Genomic DNA, 15441 nt, shown 5'->3' on the forward strand with positions numbered 1-15441 from the left:
TCACTACTAACCACTAATTCAAAGCCACTTCCTGACATAACAGGTTTATCCAGGATTTGATTCTTACAAAGTGAGAATCAAATCCTGGACATAGAGTCACAAAGGCCTACCGTAACTTTCAGCTGTCTAAAGAAACGTTCTTAAACAGAAGGAAAGTCAAGCATACACAGTGGGTCAGCTGCTCCATTTTCCAATCAAAATGTAAATACATCTTTTTATGTTATACATGATTCATTATGTAAACAAATAACAATGTGGGAGAAACTCTAATTATGTCAGCCTCTCCGGAGAGAGGAGCATTTATAGGACCAATATCTTCTAATTAAAGTGATTGAAGATGTTGGGTGATGCACACAGTGTCGTTAACAGATTAGAAACATTCACAGCAGTACACACACGCATACACACACAAATTATTTTTGTCCCTGCTCCCTCAAGTCAGCATGCTTCCCGTAAGCTCTCTACGTGCTCGCCCTAAATGTGTAGATGACTGCAGCGCAGTGGGTAAAACTATAAATAGAAGATAAACAAAATCCCCCCATGTCTGTTTGCAGCTTGACCCCATTACTGAACATTAGCAGGATTTTTTCATATAGTTGTATTATTTACTGCGTTATATATAAGCTTCTGCTGAAGGTTTAGTTAGTAGAAGAGAAGCAAATTCCAAAAAGTCACGAGTTCAAATTCCTTTGCTGCCTTCTCTCATTTGTGAGTTGGTAAAACTTTAGTCATGCGAGGCAGAGACCGGAATGAAGCCAGTCACATGAAGAGTCTTAATGTCTAGATTGCATTGTGATTCTGTTCACTGAGTCGAATAACATTTAGTGTTTGACTCAATGATAATTTATGCATGGTGTAAAGTATCACACTCATTCTTAGTCTGACTTTATTTGGAATTTAAAAGTGTATTCATCTAATCCCAATATCTTCATCACACACCTTGGTGTCCCCTTAGAAGAAGGTCTGGTCATGTTTTCTTACACTGCTACCCCCAAGACCCAGACAAGCAGAAACAAGGAAATTGATTGACTGATTTTTCTTAATTGCATTTCTGCATTAAAACGTAAGTGGAAACATAATTTTGCATGGTTATTTTCTGAAATATTCAGAAAAATTCTCTCTCTCTCTCTCTCTCTCTCTCTCTCTCTCTCTCTCTCTCTCTCTCTCTCTCTCGCTATATATATATATATATATATATATATATATATATATATATATATATATATATATATATATATATATATATATATATATATATGCACACACATTTGAAATTCCTGATGATATGAACCAAAGCGTTCTAATTTGGACTTATTACTCAATAAGGTCAGATGGTTTTTCGAGTTGGTTTTGAAGTTGGTTCAATTGAGTAATTTGGCACACCTCAGCCTTATTCTCAGTCTCTCTTCCTTAAAAATGGCATGCCAATCTTTGGCTAACTGCATTTTAGGAATCACCTTGTTGGCACAGTGCTGTTGTTTTATGCTTGTCAAACTGTGCTATTTTTGACATTTACCTTAGATTCAACTAAAGAAACAAAATTTTTTGTTTGTTTAGTTTTTTGTAATTTATTTTGCAACACTTTGTGTTGACTCAACACTGGCTCATTCACTTTCTCTGAAAATTGTCAGGAACAAGGAATGGGCTTAAAATGAGTGAAACAGCAGTTAATCTTCTGTCCCTTGAAGTGGACAGAAGGTCTAGTTTGATCGCAGTTATAGGATGGTTGAGTGAGACAGAAAGGATTTTCCTCTGAACTGTGGAGGTGGAGCCATGCTTAGAGCTGTTAGGAGATGAGGTGGAGGTGGAGGAAGGTCAGACACAGGACATTCCAGGTTTTGAGGAGCCGGGGGAAAAGCAAATTAATGACCCTCAAACTTCATTATGGATAAGAAGTATTGTGTGAGCCAGGACTCTGAAGTTGTGGGATTTGGTTTCTCAGCTGCCATATAGAAAGGGAGCCATCGTTCCATGACAGCCTTGTTGCACTCTGTTTAAGACAGTTCTCTCTTTCCAGTAGCCTTTATTAAAGTCTATTCAATTCAACTCCTTATTTATATAGGGACAAATCTACACAGTCTCTTCAAGGCACTTTATATAAAACCAGAGCAATCAGACCATCCCCAAGAATAAGCACTTGACGACAGTGGGAAGGAAAAACTTCCTGGGCCTTAGGACATAAATAGAAACAGTTTACTTCAAAACTACAAGTGCATATTAATTTCTTTTAGGGGTGGGGTTGGAAGAGGTTAAGCCAAGTTGTATTTAGCATTGTCCTTGTTATTCAAGGCTTTTTTGTGATATTGCTGCCTTCTGCTGGACAGTTGGGTGTCCCAATAACTTTCATTCTGAATTAACTTGACTACACAGAAGGTCTCTTTAGTGTACTTCAACTCCTGGAGCGATTGGTGGGGGGAGGGGGGGAGGGGATAATTCATGAGAAATCCACAGATTGTGACAGTGAACCCAGCAACTATAGTTGCTCTACACCACCTTTAAAGATCATCTTTGATTGTACTACATCTTGCTCTGTTGCATCTGCATCGACTGGCACATTTTCTAGCCGCCCATGTGTTGGTTTAAGTTGGCAGTGTTTGAATGCTGATTCTGTTGAGGTAAAAAAAAACTAAAGGCCATTGTGTTTGTGTGTGTGTGCATAAGTATGTGTGTTTGTGTGCCTTACTGGCCCTTTAAGCCAGCTGTGATTGAAAGGACAGTGTGTGTGTGTGTGTGTGTGTGTGTGTGTGTGTGTTCCTGTCTAGCTATCTTTGTGAAGATCGAAATCTTCATTCTACTATACTTGTGAGAACCAACAGTCACTTGTGAGGACACACTCACCGGTCCTCACAAGTTTGAAGGCCTTTTTGAGGCTCAAAATGTCATTTTAGTGTCAGGGTTACAATTAGGTTATGGTTAGGTTTAGGGTAAGGGGCTAGGGAAAGCATTATGTCAATGAAGGTCCTCACTAAGATAGCTGAACAGGCTTGTGTGTGTGTGTGTGTGTGTGTGTGTGTGTGTGTGTGTGTGTGTGTGTGTGTGTGTATGAGTCAGCTATAGTGCACTATGGTCTGTGCTACGTTTGTCTCGCGTCTGTGGGGAGTGAGGGAGACAGCTGAGAGCTGCAGATAGACCACTCGCTCTCTCAGTTCTGACTCGTGTCTCTTATTCTCATTTCGCCCTCTCTCTTTCACTGCCATGGATCTCTTTTTATTTTAAGGATACGTTTTCTATATTGTCACCCTCATATGGATCACAGTGTGCTTCTTGCTCGGATTTGACAGCTGTGTGTGTGTGAGCCATGCTACGCGTGTTCATTCTGTGTGCAGAGCGGTTGCAAACGCCGGACGATGACATCAGTGATGCCTACTGCAGCGTCACCTATGAAGGTATGGACGGCTTGTTCAGGGGGCCTGAAGGGAAAAAAAACAGCTGAGAAGTTATTTATTTGAAAGTGACCTCTGATTATCTTTCATGGGGTGGGGCAGAGAAAGAAGAGCTTACAGGAAAAAGAGACAGACCTAGAGGAAGAGGGAGAGAGAGGAGATGAGGATGTGAGCAACATGAAGAGTTAAAGCAGTCCAGAAAGTATGCCGACTGTGTTTCCAGTAAAGCACTTCTGTGTTTATAGATACCTGCAGTCTTTCAGCAGAGTTTATCTTATGAGGCGCTTCCTCGCTCGGCTTCAATTGCAGCTTCAGTTTACACTTCAATTTAAAGTAACATCCAGGTTCTTATATTTAGGTGACCTGATAAAAAAAAGAAATCTTGTTAAATGAACTGAGATTTCACACAGTCATGGTCTACATAAAACAAAGAAGTTATTCTTGTACATGACAAATGTCTGACTGTCTCTTTTGTGCTCCCATGAAATTGCCATTTGTGGTTATGAGTGATCTGTCGTGATAGCCGTTGGCCTGATAGTCTTGAAATTTAATCCACTCATTCACTTCCCCCCTTAGAATGAATTATAATAGATCACTGCAACATTTCAACTGTCCAATAAATTGGTTTAATTTATTGAGCAAATTCTAGCTTACCTTCTAACAAGTTTAAAAACATTGGTAAACATTATACCTACTAAAGACTTGTATGCTAATGTTGTTACTGTTAGCTGTTATCTTTAAGTAGAGGAACTGAACCCTGAGCCTGAAACCTGAACAGAAATCTGAAACTTCAATTTTAAGTTAAAGTAGAGTGCATTTAATTCCACAGGCCTCAGGTTTACAACCAAATACCAGCAACATTTTGTCCTGTATCGTCTGTAAACGCTGTTTAGTTGTGATTAGCAGATGCTAAGTAGCATGCTAAGGTTTGGAATTGGTAACCATTACCATAATTATTATTCTGTCCTATTATTCTGAAACATTTGTATTATTTGAAAATTAATTAATGTAGATTCAAGATGTGTAGAGTTTTCCATGGATCTCTTTTGGATCTCACTTTTCTATGTGCCTACAGGTCATTTCAAAGAGCTTGATGTTTAGCTGCAGAGCATTCAGATGTAACCTGACTTCAAATCTGTTAGTGCATTTCTGTACTTTGTGCCAAAATGGTGTGGAGTACAGAAGTTTCGATCTAATTTCAGGACACTGGAGGCACACTTAAAAATAATAAAACCAGTTCATGAAGGATTCATTTAAAGCCCCAAAAAGCAAACACAAAACTCAAATCCAGAAATAACCAAGGCACAACACACACTTTGCCCAAGACTGAAGGGACAGCAGGGCTATTTATACACCGAGGGCTGTTAGGCACTAAAACGATTGTAATGACTGAAGTCCGTATTCACTCCTGTTAACAGGACTGCAACACATAAAACATAGAAATACCAAGGACCACAGCATTTTGTCATTCTGCTCGAGTGTTCAGCAAAAAAAGACTTTTGGACTTTTATGGACAAAAATATTTTATGTCTCAGCCGATGTAAAGCTTGGATAACTTGTTACTCTGAGCAAATTTAAAGTATCTGGAACGTTTGTCTATGTTCAAATTAACAGTAAACACACTGGTACTAATCTTGTATCCCAGCTGAGGGAAGTATTTTATTCATTTATTTATTCATCATTTGTTTGCTTTTAACATTTGGTTTGTTTTTTGAAAAGACTGTTTTGTCTTAAATGTGTCATGAACTCTTGACACTATGACTATGCACAAATGTTTCCCTGTGTGATATAGGCCACACACACACACACACACACACACACACACACACACACACACACACACACACACACACACACACACACACACACACACACACACACACACACACAACTTCTGCAAGTCCTCTTTGCAATCTGTTTCAGGACAAACAAGTGTATTAGACTCGAAGTGTGTTATTGTGCATTCTTTTGTTTTAACGATTTCTGCTTGGTTTTTCTAAGCAAAGTAAACTTTTTCACTGGAAGCACAAAGATTAATGGGGACTGTTAACGTTTAACAAAAATTCTTAATATAGTAGTGCTGGTATAATTATTTCTGTTAGGGTTTGGCTAGTAACAGACCACTTTGATACTTAAGTTTTCATCCTTAAGTAATAGTCACTCAAAACTATAAAGTTAGTGTAACTTGCCTCTCTTAAGTTAAAGTGAGTTATTTTTTCTTTTGAAGCAGTGAGTTTCCAGTCATCCATCCATCATCTTCCAGTTATCCATAGAGGATCCCAAGGCATTCCTAGGCTTATGGGTTCTTTATATACAATGGGATATTCCAGCTGAATGTCTGGAAATCACCCTGAACAGATGGATGAGGAACCTCAACAGTCTCCTTTTAACATGGAGGAGCACTGGTTTCATCATACAAAACTGCAGGCTTCTATGCACACTTAAAAATGGAATGATGACTTCTTGAAAGCAAAAAGATGAAATGCTTGGTTCTATGTCTTTGGCTTGAACAAATGAAAATATTCTAATATTCTAATATAGATCACAAAAAAAAGAGTTAAATTTTCCAGCATGCAGATAGTTTATCCTGTCTTGAGGTCGGCAACATTTGCAGGTGAAATTCATGTCTAGTTAACCCTTGGAGACGAGAGATTTTGCAGTAAGTGGTCAATCAGAAATTCATATTTTCTATAGATGTGGATCTGATGTTGTGCTGTATAAAATGTTGCCTTACATAAAAGCTGCAATATAGTTTTATTGGAGAAAAACAAGTGATGCTCTTAGGAGCATGCAGTTCTTGCACAATCTTTAATGCATCACTGAAATCACTGTCTTTAAAATGTGACCATTTGGCAGATTTAAATGCCTGAATCATAGTAATGGTGAAACAACATAATCAGACTTTGTGTAATTATCAAAATTTGCAATACGATATAGTCTCCTGCATGCAAATGAAAAAGTGGTCATTACTGTGGTGGGTTAGGACAAAAACTCTGTGGCTGCTCAGTGAAAACATTGACGAACAGCTGAACACTCAGGTTGTTGTTGAGCTTCTCCTCCTCACTGATACAGTGGAACCCCGACTTACGAAATTAATTCATTCCCGAGGCTCTTTCGTAAGTTGAAAATTTTCGTAAGTCGAAGCACCCATCGCGTCTTTTGAGTGAACGATAGGCTATAGGCTAATTGCTAAGTGCAACAACAATACGTCGTTCAAGTGTAACAGCAAAGCGCAAGTATGAAAGCCAAGGGGGCTGTCACATGATTCGGAAGGCATTGTGAGCATTGTAGGCATTCTGGGCTCAGCCAATCAGAGCCAGCAGATTTTCGTTAGGTGGGCATTTTGCCGTAACACGGGAAGAAATATTGCCGTTAAGTGCCTTTGTAACTTGAATTTTCCGTTAAATGGGGTATTCGTAAGTCGGGGTTCCACTGTATCTGACACTTGTCCTGCTTTAACTCATCTGCTCCCCCTGATAGCTGAATGCTGTCTCTGCTGCGTCTGCTCCTAAAAACAGCTGCATCATTTCTTTGAATCAGTAAGGCCTCAAATGCTACTGAAGAAGAAAGGATAGTAACAGATACCCTGGTTTGGAAAGTGGAAGCTCATTAGATTATTTCGATCGTTTCTGTCCTAGCATCATCTGGTTTCTCTGCAGTGAGTCTAGGATTGTGTAAAGGCAGGAGACTGGACCTCAGAAATAAAAAAAAATGCAGAGACTTTCATCTGGGAATGAATAAGGGGAATTTTATTGCACTAAATCAGATCCTACATTAACACAAAAATCAACTGACAAGCATACCACATTCACTGTGTTGTAAAGTCAGGATGGCTAACATGGTACGAGAGCTAATCGCACATCAGGCTGATAAAGAGCATTGTAGTTTAATGGCTCTATAGTGTAGCTGGTTTAGTTCAGCACTTAAACGTGAAACCACAACCTCTGAACCTAATGCAGCAGTGCGGGTTTGATTCCATCATGAGGTCCTTTGTCTTTGTTTTCAGCCAGTTACTTCCAGTTTTAGTTTGATTCTTTGTTGTCTCGTGTGCCTTTAGTTTCACTTCCCCTTGTCATCTTGAATAGTTTCAGCTGTCTCATAGTGGAAATGCATGAACGTGCCTGCATTCCTTTGTTGTGTCATACTGTGTTCCTCCCATGTTAGTTCAGTTAGTATTTTTTCCCTGCTGGTGTCGGCTGTATTTTTGATCTTCATTATGTTGTATTCTAGGTTATCATCTCCCTTTTCGTTCTCTTTAAGTAGTGATGCAAAAGGCAGGTCTGAAGCTATTTTGCTGGAATTTTACAAGGTTAATTTTATATACGCATAAAATAAACTGAAACTGTGTTTTTTTCAGTTAATCATATAATCAAGTGTAATTAGATCTGCTGACTGCCTCAGAAGAACAAGATGTGTGAGCACAGGGCAGATGAGAGGATGCTGCAGGAAAAGAGAGGAACAAACAGACAAGACACAGACTGACATGGCTTAGTTCATCAACATGGTTTACCTACATATGTGAACTTCCTTTAAATTTTATTTAAGATCAGAAAGTTTTCAATTACATTATACTTACGTGTTCAGCTTCCTTACAGTTTGATAATGGTAACAAAGCAGAGTTCAGACAGTTAAATCTATTACTAAATTTACTTTAGATAGTGAGATAGAGTGCATACAATTTAAAAAAGCAGACACCAAGTATGAGAATTTGATGTTACTATAGAGAACTATGAGAGGACTATTTTGAGAATATGGGTTCAGATGACTGAAAAGCTGTTTAATGTAGATGTTTAAAGGTGATAATTAGTTACACACACAAAAAAGTTTTGGGTCTGTTTTCTTTGAACAGCTGGGTACATTTGTAGGTACCAAAGTTCATATTTACTCAAGTGCTGGTCTCAAAACTCTCAGTAACATTTTATCTTTGCAGGTTGTTGCAGTTTATTTTCTGGCATGGTTCTGGGTCGGAGTGTTTATGAATCTTTTTTGGTTATTGTTGTTGATCTCAAAGAATGGGTTACATTTACTAGTTTAGTTTTCTTGTGCTTTTGAGTTTTCTGATTGTACTATCATCTGTTGTGGTTCAGATGATTTTAGGTTGTTTAGTTTCATGTCCTGTCCTTAGTGTCTCCTGTGGAAGTCAGTCTTGTCTCCATGTTTATTTACATCTCTGTTTCTTTCTCTTTCGCTCTCTCTCTTCTTCGTCTCAGTCATGTCTCTGTGTTCTGTCTCGTTACCTGTTCTCATGTTCGTCTCTTGGGTGTTTCATTCTTTTTCTCTTGAGTCGGTCGTGTGTTTGCATGTTTGTTTAACCTCATCTTAGTGTCAAGTTTGCATGTCCTTGTCTGCGTCTCGGTGTTCATGCTACTTCCTGTTTTATTTTGAGTTTTTGTCTCTTGTGTGTTATGTTCAGTTTTGCTTCCTCTGTCTAATTACGACCAATTTGTTCCCGCTGTGTTCAAATGTGTTCCCTGATCTTCCTGATCACTCATCAGTGTATATATTGTCTCTATTTTCCTCTGTTTTTGTCAGTGAGTCTGTTCATCTACAGCTATGATCCTGGCGGTCCAGGGGTCCCAGTGTTTTCCCAGTTCAGTGTTTCTTGATTAGTTCGTCATTCAATCTGATTTTCTTATTTTTATGCTGTTTTGCCTGTCAACCTGAATAAACGGCTCACCTTCTGTTAACTCCAGTCTCCACGCATCTGCATTTGGGTCCTCTCGCTGCTCCACTCAATCTGCTGCTGCAGATCATGACACTTTCTTGGATGCATGCTGATAAGTATAGTCTTATTTGTTTGTTTAAATTGAATTTTTCTACTTTCCTAAGGGTTCTGACAAAAAGGCCTAGAGACCGGTTGGCAACTGGCATCAACCACACATCCTTAGGGACAAACAAATTGAATGACCGGTTGGTGTGTGGTTGCTGACAGTTGCTAGGTGGTGATGTCTGCAAAAAGGTTAGCAGATTCACACCCATAATTTTCATTTAAAAACAAAAAAAGTACATTTGTCCTGTAATAGACAGCAGTGTCAAGCAAACAATCACCAGTAATTTGGGGAATAGACATTTTTCCCTGTGGTTGTCAGGGGACCATTGTGTGAACTCTAGGGTCATGTGACTGAAACAAAAGGTTTCATAGCAACCTTAAGCACACGCTTGCCAACTGGTCAGGACATACATATTTTTTTTAGCCTAGTAAGAATTGGCTTAAAGGGGTTGCTGACTGGTCTCTAGGCCTTAAGTACAGATAATAAACACACTGGTGTAACTAGCTGCTCTTGAGTAGTTTGTACTTGAACTTATCAACTTTTAAGATTGCGTATAATCAGCTTCAAAGATCCAAAGTTATCTTAAAGGATCAAAGAGAAATTTACTTCACATGGGACACACTGAGTCGAGCCTGAAGGCAGACAGAGATGCCCCAAAGTAAAAGAAATCACAACTGTTACTATTACAATATAAAGAAGAACTGATGTAAGATGAAAACATTTTGGACATAAAGTATAACATTGATACAGCAGCACGGATACACTCCGGCAATTTTCAACATTTAATCAGAGGGTGAAATTTTGTAGGTATCCTGAAAAATCAGATGAAACTCAGCTTTCAGTTACTGAATAAGAAGCATACTGACAGCCTACTTCTGTTAGTACTTCTCATGCAGATGACTAGTTTATTTTCTCACCACTTTTCATAAAATACCATTTTAGAAATCAATTATAAATATATTATTGTAAAGCTTGTGTTAAAAACCTTTCATTAAAAAACAATCCCATGAACTAGTTGCACGACAGCTTGTAGGACCCTTTTATTAACAAGTGACTCATAGATTACCAATATTTCTTATTGTTTTTTTGCTCAACACCTCATATTTTTTTCAAAACATTTTAGTATAATGTTTACATTATGAGGAATAACTTATTGGAAGGTGATTCAGGTTTTCCTGAACCACACTCACTTTATTCCAAATTTAAAAAAAATTGGGGTATGTGTGTCCCCCACTTTACATCTGCAGGTGGTGCTATCTCCCTGTGCATCTAGCTGGCACTGGAATTTATGTGTCTTAGAGTTAAGGCTCACAACTCTTCAACTCTGCTGCAGATAGCCTACATTTTTCTGACAGAATGTTTAAATTAACCTTTTATAAATGTTCCACAACTTATCTCAGTGCAACTAAAACTTTTGGATTTTTTGACCTGATTTCGCTGCGAAGGGCACACATAGTCTAGTTGATCATTTCAACCAATTAAGATCGTGTCTTCTACAAGAAAATGCCAATTTTGAATTGATAAATCTAACTAAACAAAAGCCACTGAAACTCCTGGAATTATATACCAGTTCATTTTCTAGGATTTTGAAGGAAATCCAGAACATTGTTCCAAATTCCATAAGAACTGTTGGTTTTAGCAAAGGTGCCGGTTTACTGAAAACATGAGAGAGATGGAAGCAAATAAAGGGATTAAGAGAGAGACTGAAGTGAAAGAGGTGTGCAGGAAAATATTTGGGCAAGACAAGGAAATAACCAGAAGACGAGAGGAAAAGAGCACAGGAAATGTTGAGATTTCCTTTGGTTGTTGGGTTCCTGACATATTTGCTCACTACCCTCTTTCCCTCCGGGAGTGTTACAGTGAGAAGAAAGAGACATCTCCGACTGAGAAGAAGAGCTTTTATTTTGTAGTTACTGAAAGAGGGAGATGTTGTGAGGCAATGTGGAGAAGCTATCTGAGGATATTTTCCTTTCTGATTTTTCTGGATTTTCATTCATCTTTCTGACTATTTTTCTTTCATGTTTTTGGTCATCAGTTTTTGGCAAATAAGGAAATAAGTTACTGATTGATTTATCTCTTCTTTTTGGTCTTTAGCTTGTAACTTTTTCGCCGCTACTGCTTTGGTTGTTTTCATTACAAACTCCCTGTAGTCATGTAATCAGCGGTTCATTCGGCACTGGATCCACCTTGTATTAACCCTGTGACAGTGGGATTTGATTTTTTTCATTTCTGAGAGAGTTTTTACAGCCTTTCAGCTTTCAGGATCGTGCTGCGTTCAACATGTTACGCTGTATTATTCAGCGAGCCAACAACTTGAAACACTCTGACCCTCAGGCCAGTGTCATTTTCAGAGGTAAGAGGATTATGGGACGTTCAGGGCATGCATAAAGTCAGGGAATAATAGGATCAACTTGGAAAGTTGCCTGTTAAAAATATCAAGTAACATGTTCAAAATAAAACTGTTTCAGTTCTCTTAGCTTGTTCTTTGGTTTTTGGAAATATCTGTTTCTTTGGCTGCTGAAAGCTCAAGCTGGTGTGTGTGTGTGTGTGTGTGTGTGTGTGTGTGTGTGTGTTGCTTTTTTAATTTCATTTGACTTGAAAATTAAGGTGTAATATACGTAATTTGTAAAATTATGTTACTGTAGAAATAACAGACCATTGAGTTGATTGTAGTATTGCTGATGTCCAAGTTGAGTTTCAAATGAAAGACACACAATTCTTGAGTCTGTGTGTCTGGATAAATGAACTAGACATTTCACTGCAGCTACTGTACACAGTTTTTATCCAAGAATATAACTATGCACATATCTGTGAGAGATATCTAAGAAATGTGGGTTGCAAATGCTGGGAGTTGAGGTGAATGCTTTTGAATGGGAAATGTCTTAGCCATTTATGTTCTTCTTTTACATTTTTTTACATGCATACACAGACTGCTGGTAACATAATATAACTAAATTGAATTAACTGAGTGTCTTTATTGCATGTGAAATTTTGGATCACCCATTGTGCTAACAAGTTAGGTTTTTATTCTTAACTGATTCTAGAAAGCCAGGCTAACTAGCTATTTGGCTAATTAGCTTTGAAGCATACTGATATTATTCCCACTAAAAGTTGTTCATGTTATTTATATAATTATGGCACTTTCACTGTACTCACATGTTTACCTTAAATTAAAGGAAAAAAAAAAGGAGGAGTTCAGCTAGCATAAGCTGTCTCTTTGTCATTCAAAGCCTGCCAGATATGACTTTTGCAGCTTATTTTATAATCTCAGACATTTTTTACTGTGACATTGTTTTTAAATTAGGCAATAACACAAATATACTGATGACGAAAGTCAAATATGGTGGCTAAACAGATGGCTAACAGTGGCACTCAACACTGAACTTACTGGTGTTTAAATTTAATTCTATTACTAATGGTTATTAATCTGTCATTGCTGGAATCTAAAAAAGTACTGCATGAATGAAATTATTGAACTGCACCACTAATGTAGGTGGTCCTATCACTGCAGAAAATCTATGAATGGTAAATGGACTGGTACTTATATAGTGCTTTTCTACTCAGTTTGAGCACTCAAATGTAACGTCTTGATGCATTCTTAATCATCCAGGTAAGTAAATCTCCAAAAGTTGATTAGGTTTATTTGGACGTGGCGCTTTCAGTGGGAGAAACGTTTTGTCACTCATCCAAGTAACTTTTTCAATCTCAGCTGACTGCAGGTTTCCCCAATCTTATAAACAGTAATGCATGAAACTAGCACCACTGAATGAACAATGGGCTGGGAGGTCCCATTCATTGATCAATGGCCATTGATCAGCTGTCTTTGATCAGTGGTTGTTGATCAATGGTCATGAGAATTTGCATAATCATGATTTAGAAACCTCCCAGCCCATTGTTCATTCAGTGGTGCTAGTTTCATGCATTACTGTTTATAAGATTGGAGAAACCTGCAGTCAGCTGAGACTGAAGAAGTCACTTGGATGAGTGACAAAACGTTTCTCCCACTGAAAGCGCTACGTCCAGATAAACAGAGTCCACTTTTGGACACTATAAGTTGCGTGAAATCACCTTTTATTATTTATTCAGGACTTAAAGCCAGAACTGCAGCCTCCAGTCTAGACTTTGGTGTCTTAAAATCAGAAAAATGCCTAGGACGCAACAAAGTAAACCAACAAAGTAAACCAACAAAGTTTTGGATTTTCATGTCATGATTCTGTTGGTTTTTGCCATGATTTCAATATTGGATAAATGCAGAAGCTCAAAGATTCCCAGTTTATAGAGAGGGAGATGTTGCAACACCTAAAAAGATGGAGAAAACAAACAAAATAAATCTTCTTCTACTCTTGTACCAGCGCTAGATTTCTTTCTGGTTGGCGACACCTATTGTTCAGTAGAATACTGCAGCATGTGGGACACGCCCTCTTCTCCATTATTCATGGTGACAGGGCTGTGGTGATGTCACAATCAGCGACAATAAATGAGCTCTTAGCTACTTTGCCTCAGCGGCATTCCTGTTTTCCGATCTGATTTTCGTGTAGGGCTACTTTCCATGACTCAGTATCTGACTCCTTTATGAAGAGCGCTCTGCTTTCTACTTCCTGCCTTTGTCCTAACAGTTTTCTCGTGCCATCACACAAATACTTGTATCGTCGTCTTACCTCAATCTATTGCTAATTTTAAATTGAGTGCACAGATCAACAGCCCACTTTTAACAAAGACTAGTGTAAGTCTCTTTCACGGTTTAATAAGCGACGTGCCAGCAGATGTTTTTCCTATTTTGTTTACTCATGCATATCTCACTCTCCTCATACACTCTTAAATTAAGTGAATTTGGTGCAGTGACTCTGCATCTTTCCTTTTCCAGCAGAGCCAGACACCTTAAGCATAAAAAATGAATGATATAATCCATTTATATACTTAAAAAAGCATGGAAAATAAACGAGTTGGTGGCTTTTTCCCCCCACAAAACTGTGTTCCAATAACTTGAAGAATTTAGAGTTCGAAAGAAAAATGACAGAAAAATTGAAAGAGAATTTCCTCCCCTCAAGAACACAGATACCATGTCCATTTTTAGACATCAGAGATGTTAGTTGAGCAACTGTTATATGAACTGACTAATCTCAACGGATCCAGAGGGAGGGATATGCATTTTCTGCATTTAATGTATTCAAAACGGTTTGTGGAAATGTATCCCAGAGTTTCCAGAGCAACTCTGGCCTATAATAGTGACCAATACAATAGACATTTTCATGGAAACTCTTTCTGCACAAGGTTATGGTGAGTGCTAATGCACAGACAGATGACTGTTTTTTTTCCTACGCTGTGTTTGTGAGCAATGAGTCTATGGGTGCTGTGATTAAATCTGGCAGCGTGTGCTGGTGTTTGTGTCCTAAAGGCAGGATTTCCGGCCAAAGTGTTGTTATTGTCAGTGAGTGTTGTTCTCAATCAAAACAGAAATAAAAGCTGGCAGCACTGTACTATTTATAATGTGGATCCCCCATGTGGGTCAGACTCAGCTGCTGGTACTGTTCTCAATTACTCCACACAGACACTCCTTAACCAAACAGGAGGCAACAATAATAAACCCTTAACACTTCAAGTCTACAAACTGTGACATAGTCTCTATTTCCAAAGTCACTTCTTGAAAATAATTAAAACATAGTAACATTTACACATAAATTGTATATTGTTCAGTTTCATATTACTGCTTTAAATTGTCAGTATCAGTCATCAAAGTATCATTGGCTAAAATACAGAACCATGAGTTACTCCTAAGGAATGAATGAGAGACACTGTAAAAGTGCTCAAGCAGAGTGCAAACGCACACAATAAGAACCTAGAAAACACATCAAATACGTAAACTGAGATATTTCATTATTTCTAATCTCTCCAAATATTATTGGTCCAAATATATCAGGCTCTGAAAACTACATGGGTGATTGGTTGTTCATGTGACCATAACTCCTTAAACTTTGAGCTGACTTTAAAAATACATGTCCACACACACAGTGAAGGTCTAAATCTAGGTTTCCTATACGTGTCTGAAAACCCAGAGGGCTGCACTATTCTATTCTCAGCTCATAATAGAAATGTGCCAAGCTGAACCGGGAAGTTAATACTGTGCCACTTCCTCTCTGCAGGTTCCAGACTGTGGCACCAGCACTTGGGAGATTTCTAGAGTTGACACGCACAACACACACACATTCACTCATGAATCAAATGTAACCTCTCAACCTTTCTGTGGAAGGGTGGAGATGTTTTTTTTTTTTTTTTTTTTTTTTATATCC

General features: G+C 38.2%; 1 protein-coding gene across 10 annotated transcripts in view; it reads left to right on the forward strand.

Annotated features, from left to right (window-relative positions):
* Positions 1-3082: 3082 nt before the first annotated feature.
* dysf (dysferlin, limb girdle muscular dystrophy 2B (autosomal recessive)) overlaps positions 3083-15441 on the forward strand; it is a 108551-nt gene continuing 96192 nt past the window's right edge. For 4 of the 10 annotated variants that reach the window (XM_080298542.1, XM_026162776.2, XM_080298547.1 and 1 more), the window contains exon 1: positions 3083-3386. In XM_080298542.1, coding sequence (XP_080154668.1) covers positions 3299-3386 — 88 coding nt within the window. In that variant the 5' untranslated portion in view covers positions 3083-3298. Of the gene's footprint in view, positions 3387-10591; positions 11508-15441 lie in introns of those variants that run through there. The other 6 variants (XM_080298543.1, XM_080298544.1, XM_080298545.1 and 3 more) reach the window with 3 other exon arrangements.

This window comes from Astatotilapia calliptera, chromosome 3 (genome assembly GCF_964374335.1).
Source record: "Astatotilapia calliptera chromosome 3, fAstCal68.1, whole genome shotgun sequence".
NCBI classification, from domain to species: domain Eukaryota; kingdom Metazoa; phylum Chordata; class Actinopteri; order Cichliformes; family Cichlidae; genus Astatotilapia; species Astatotilapia calliptera.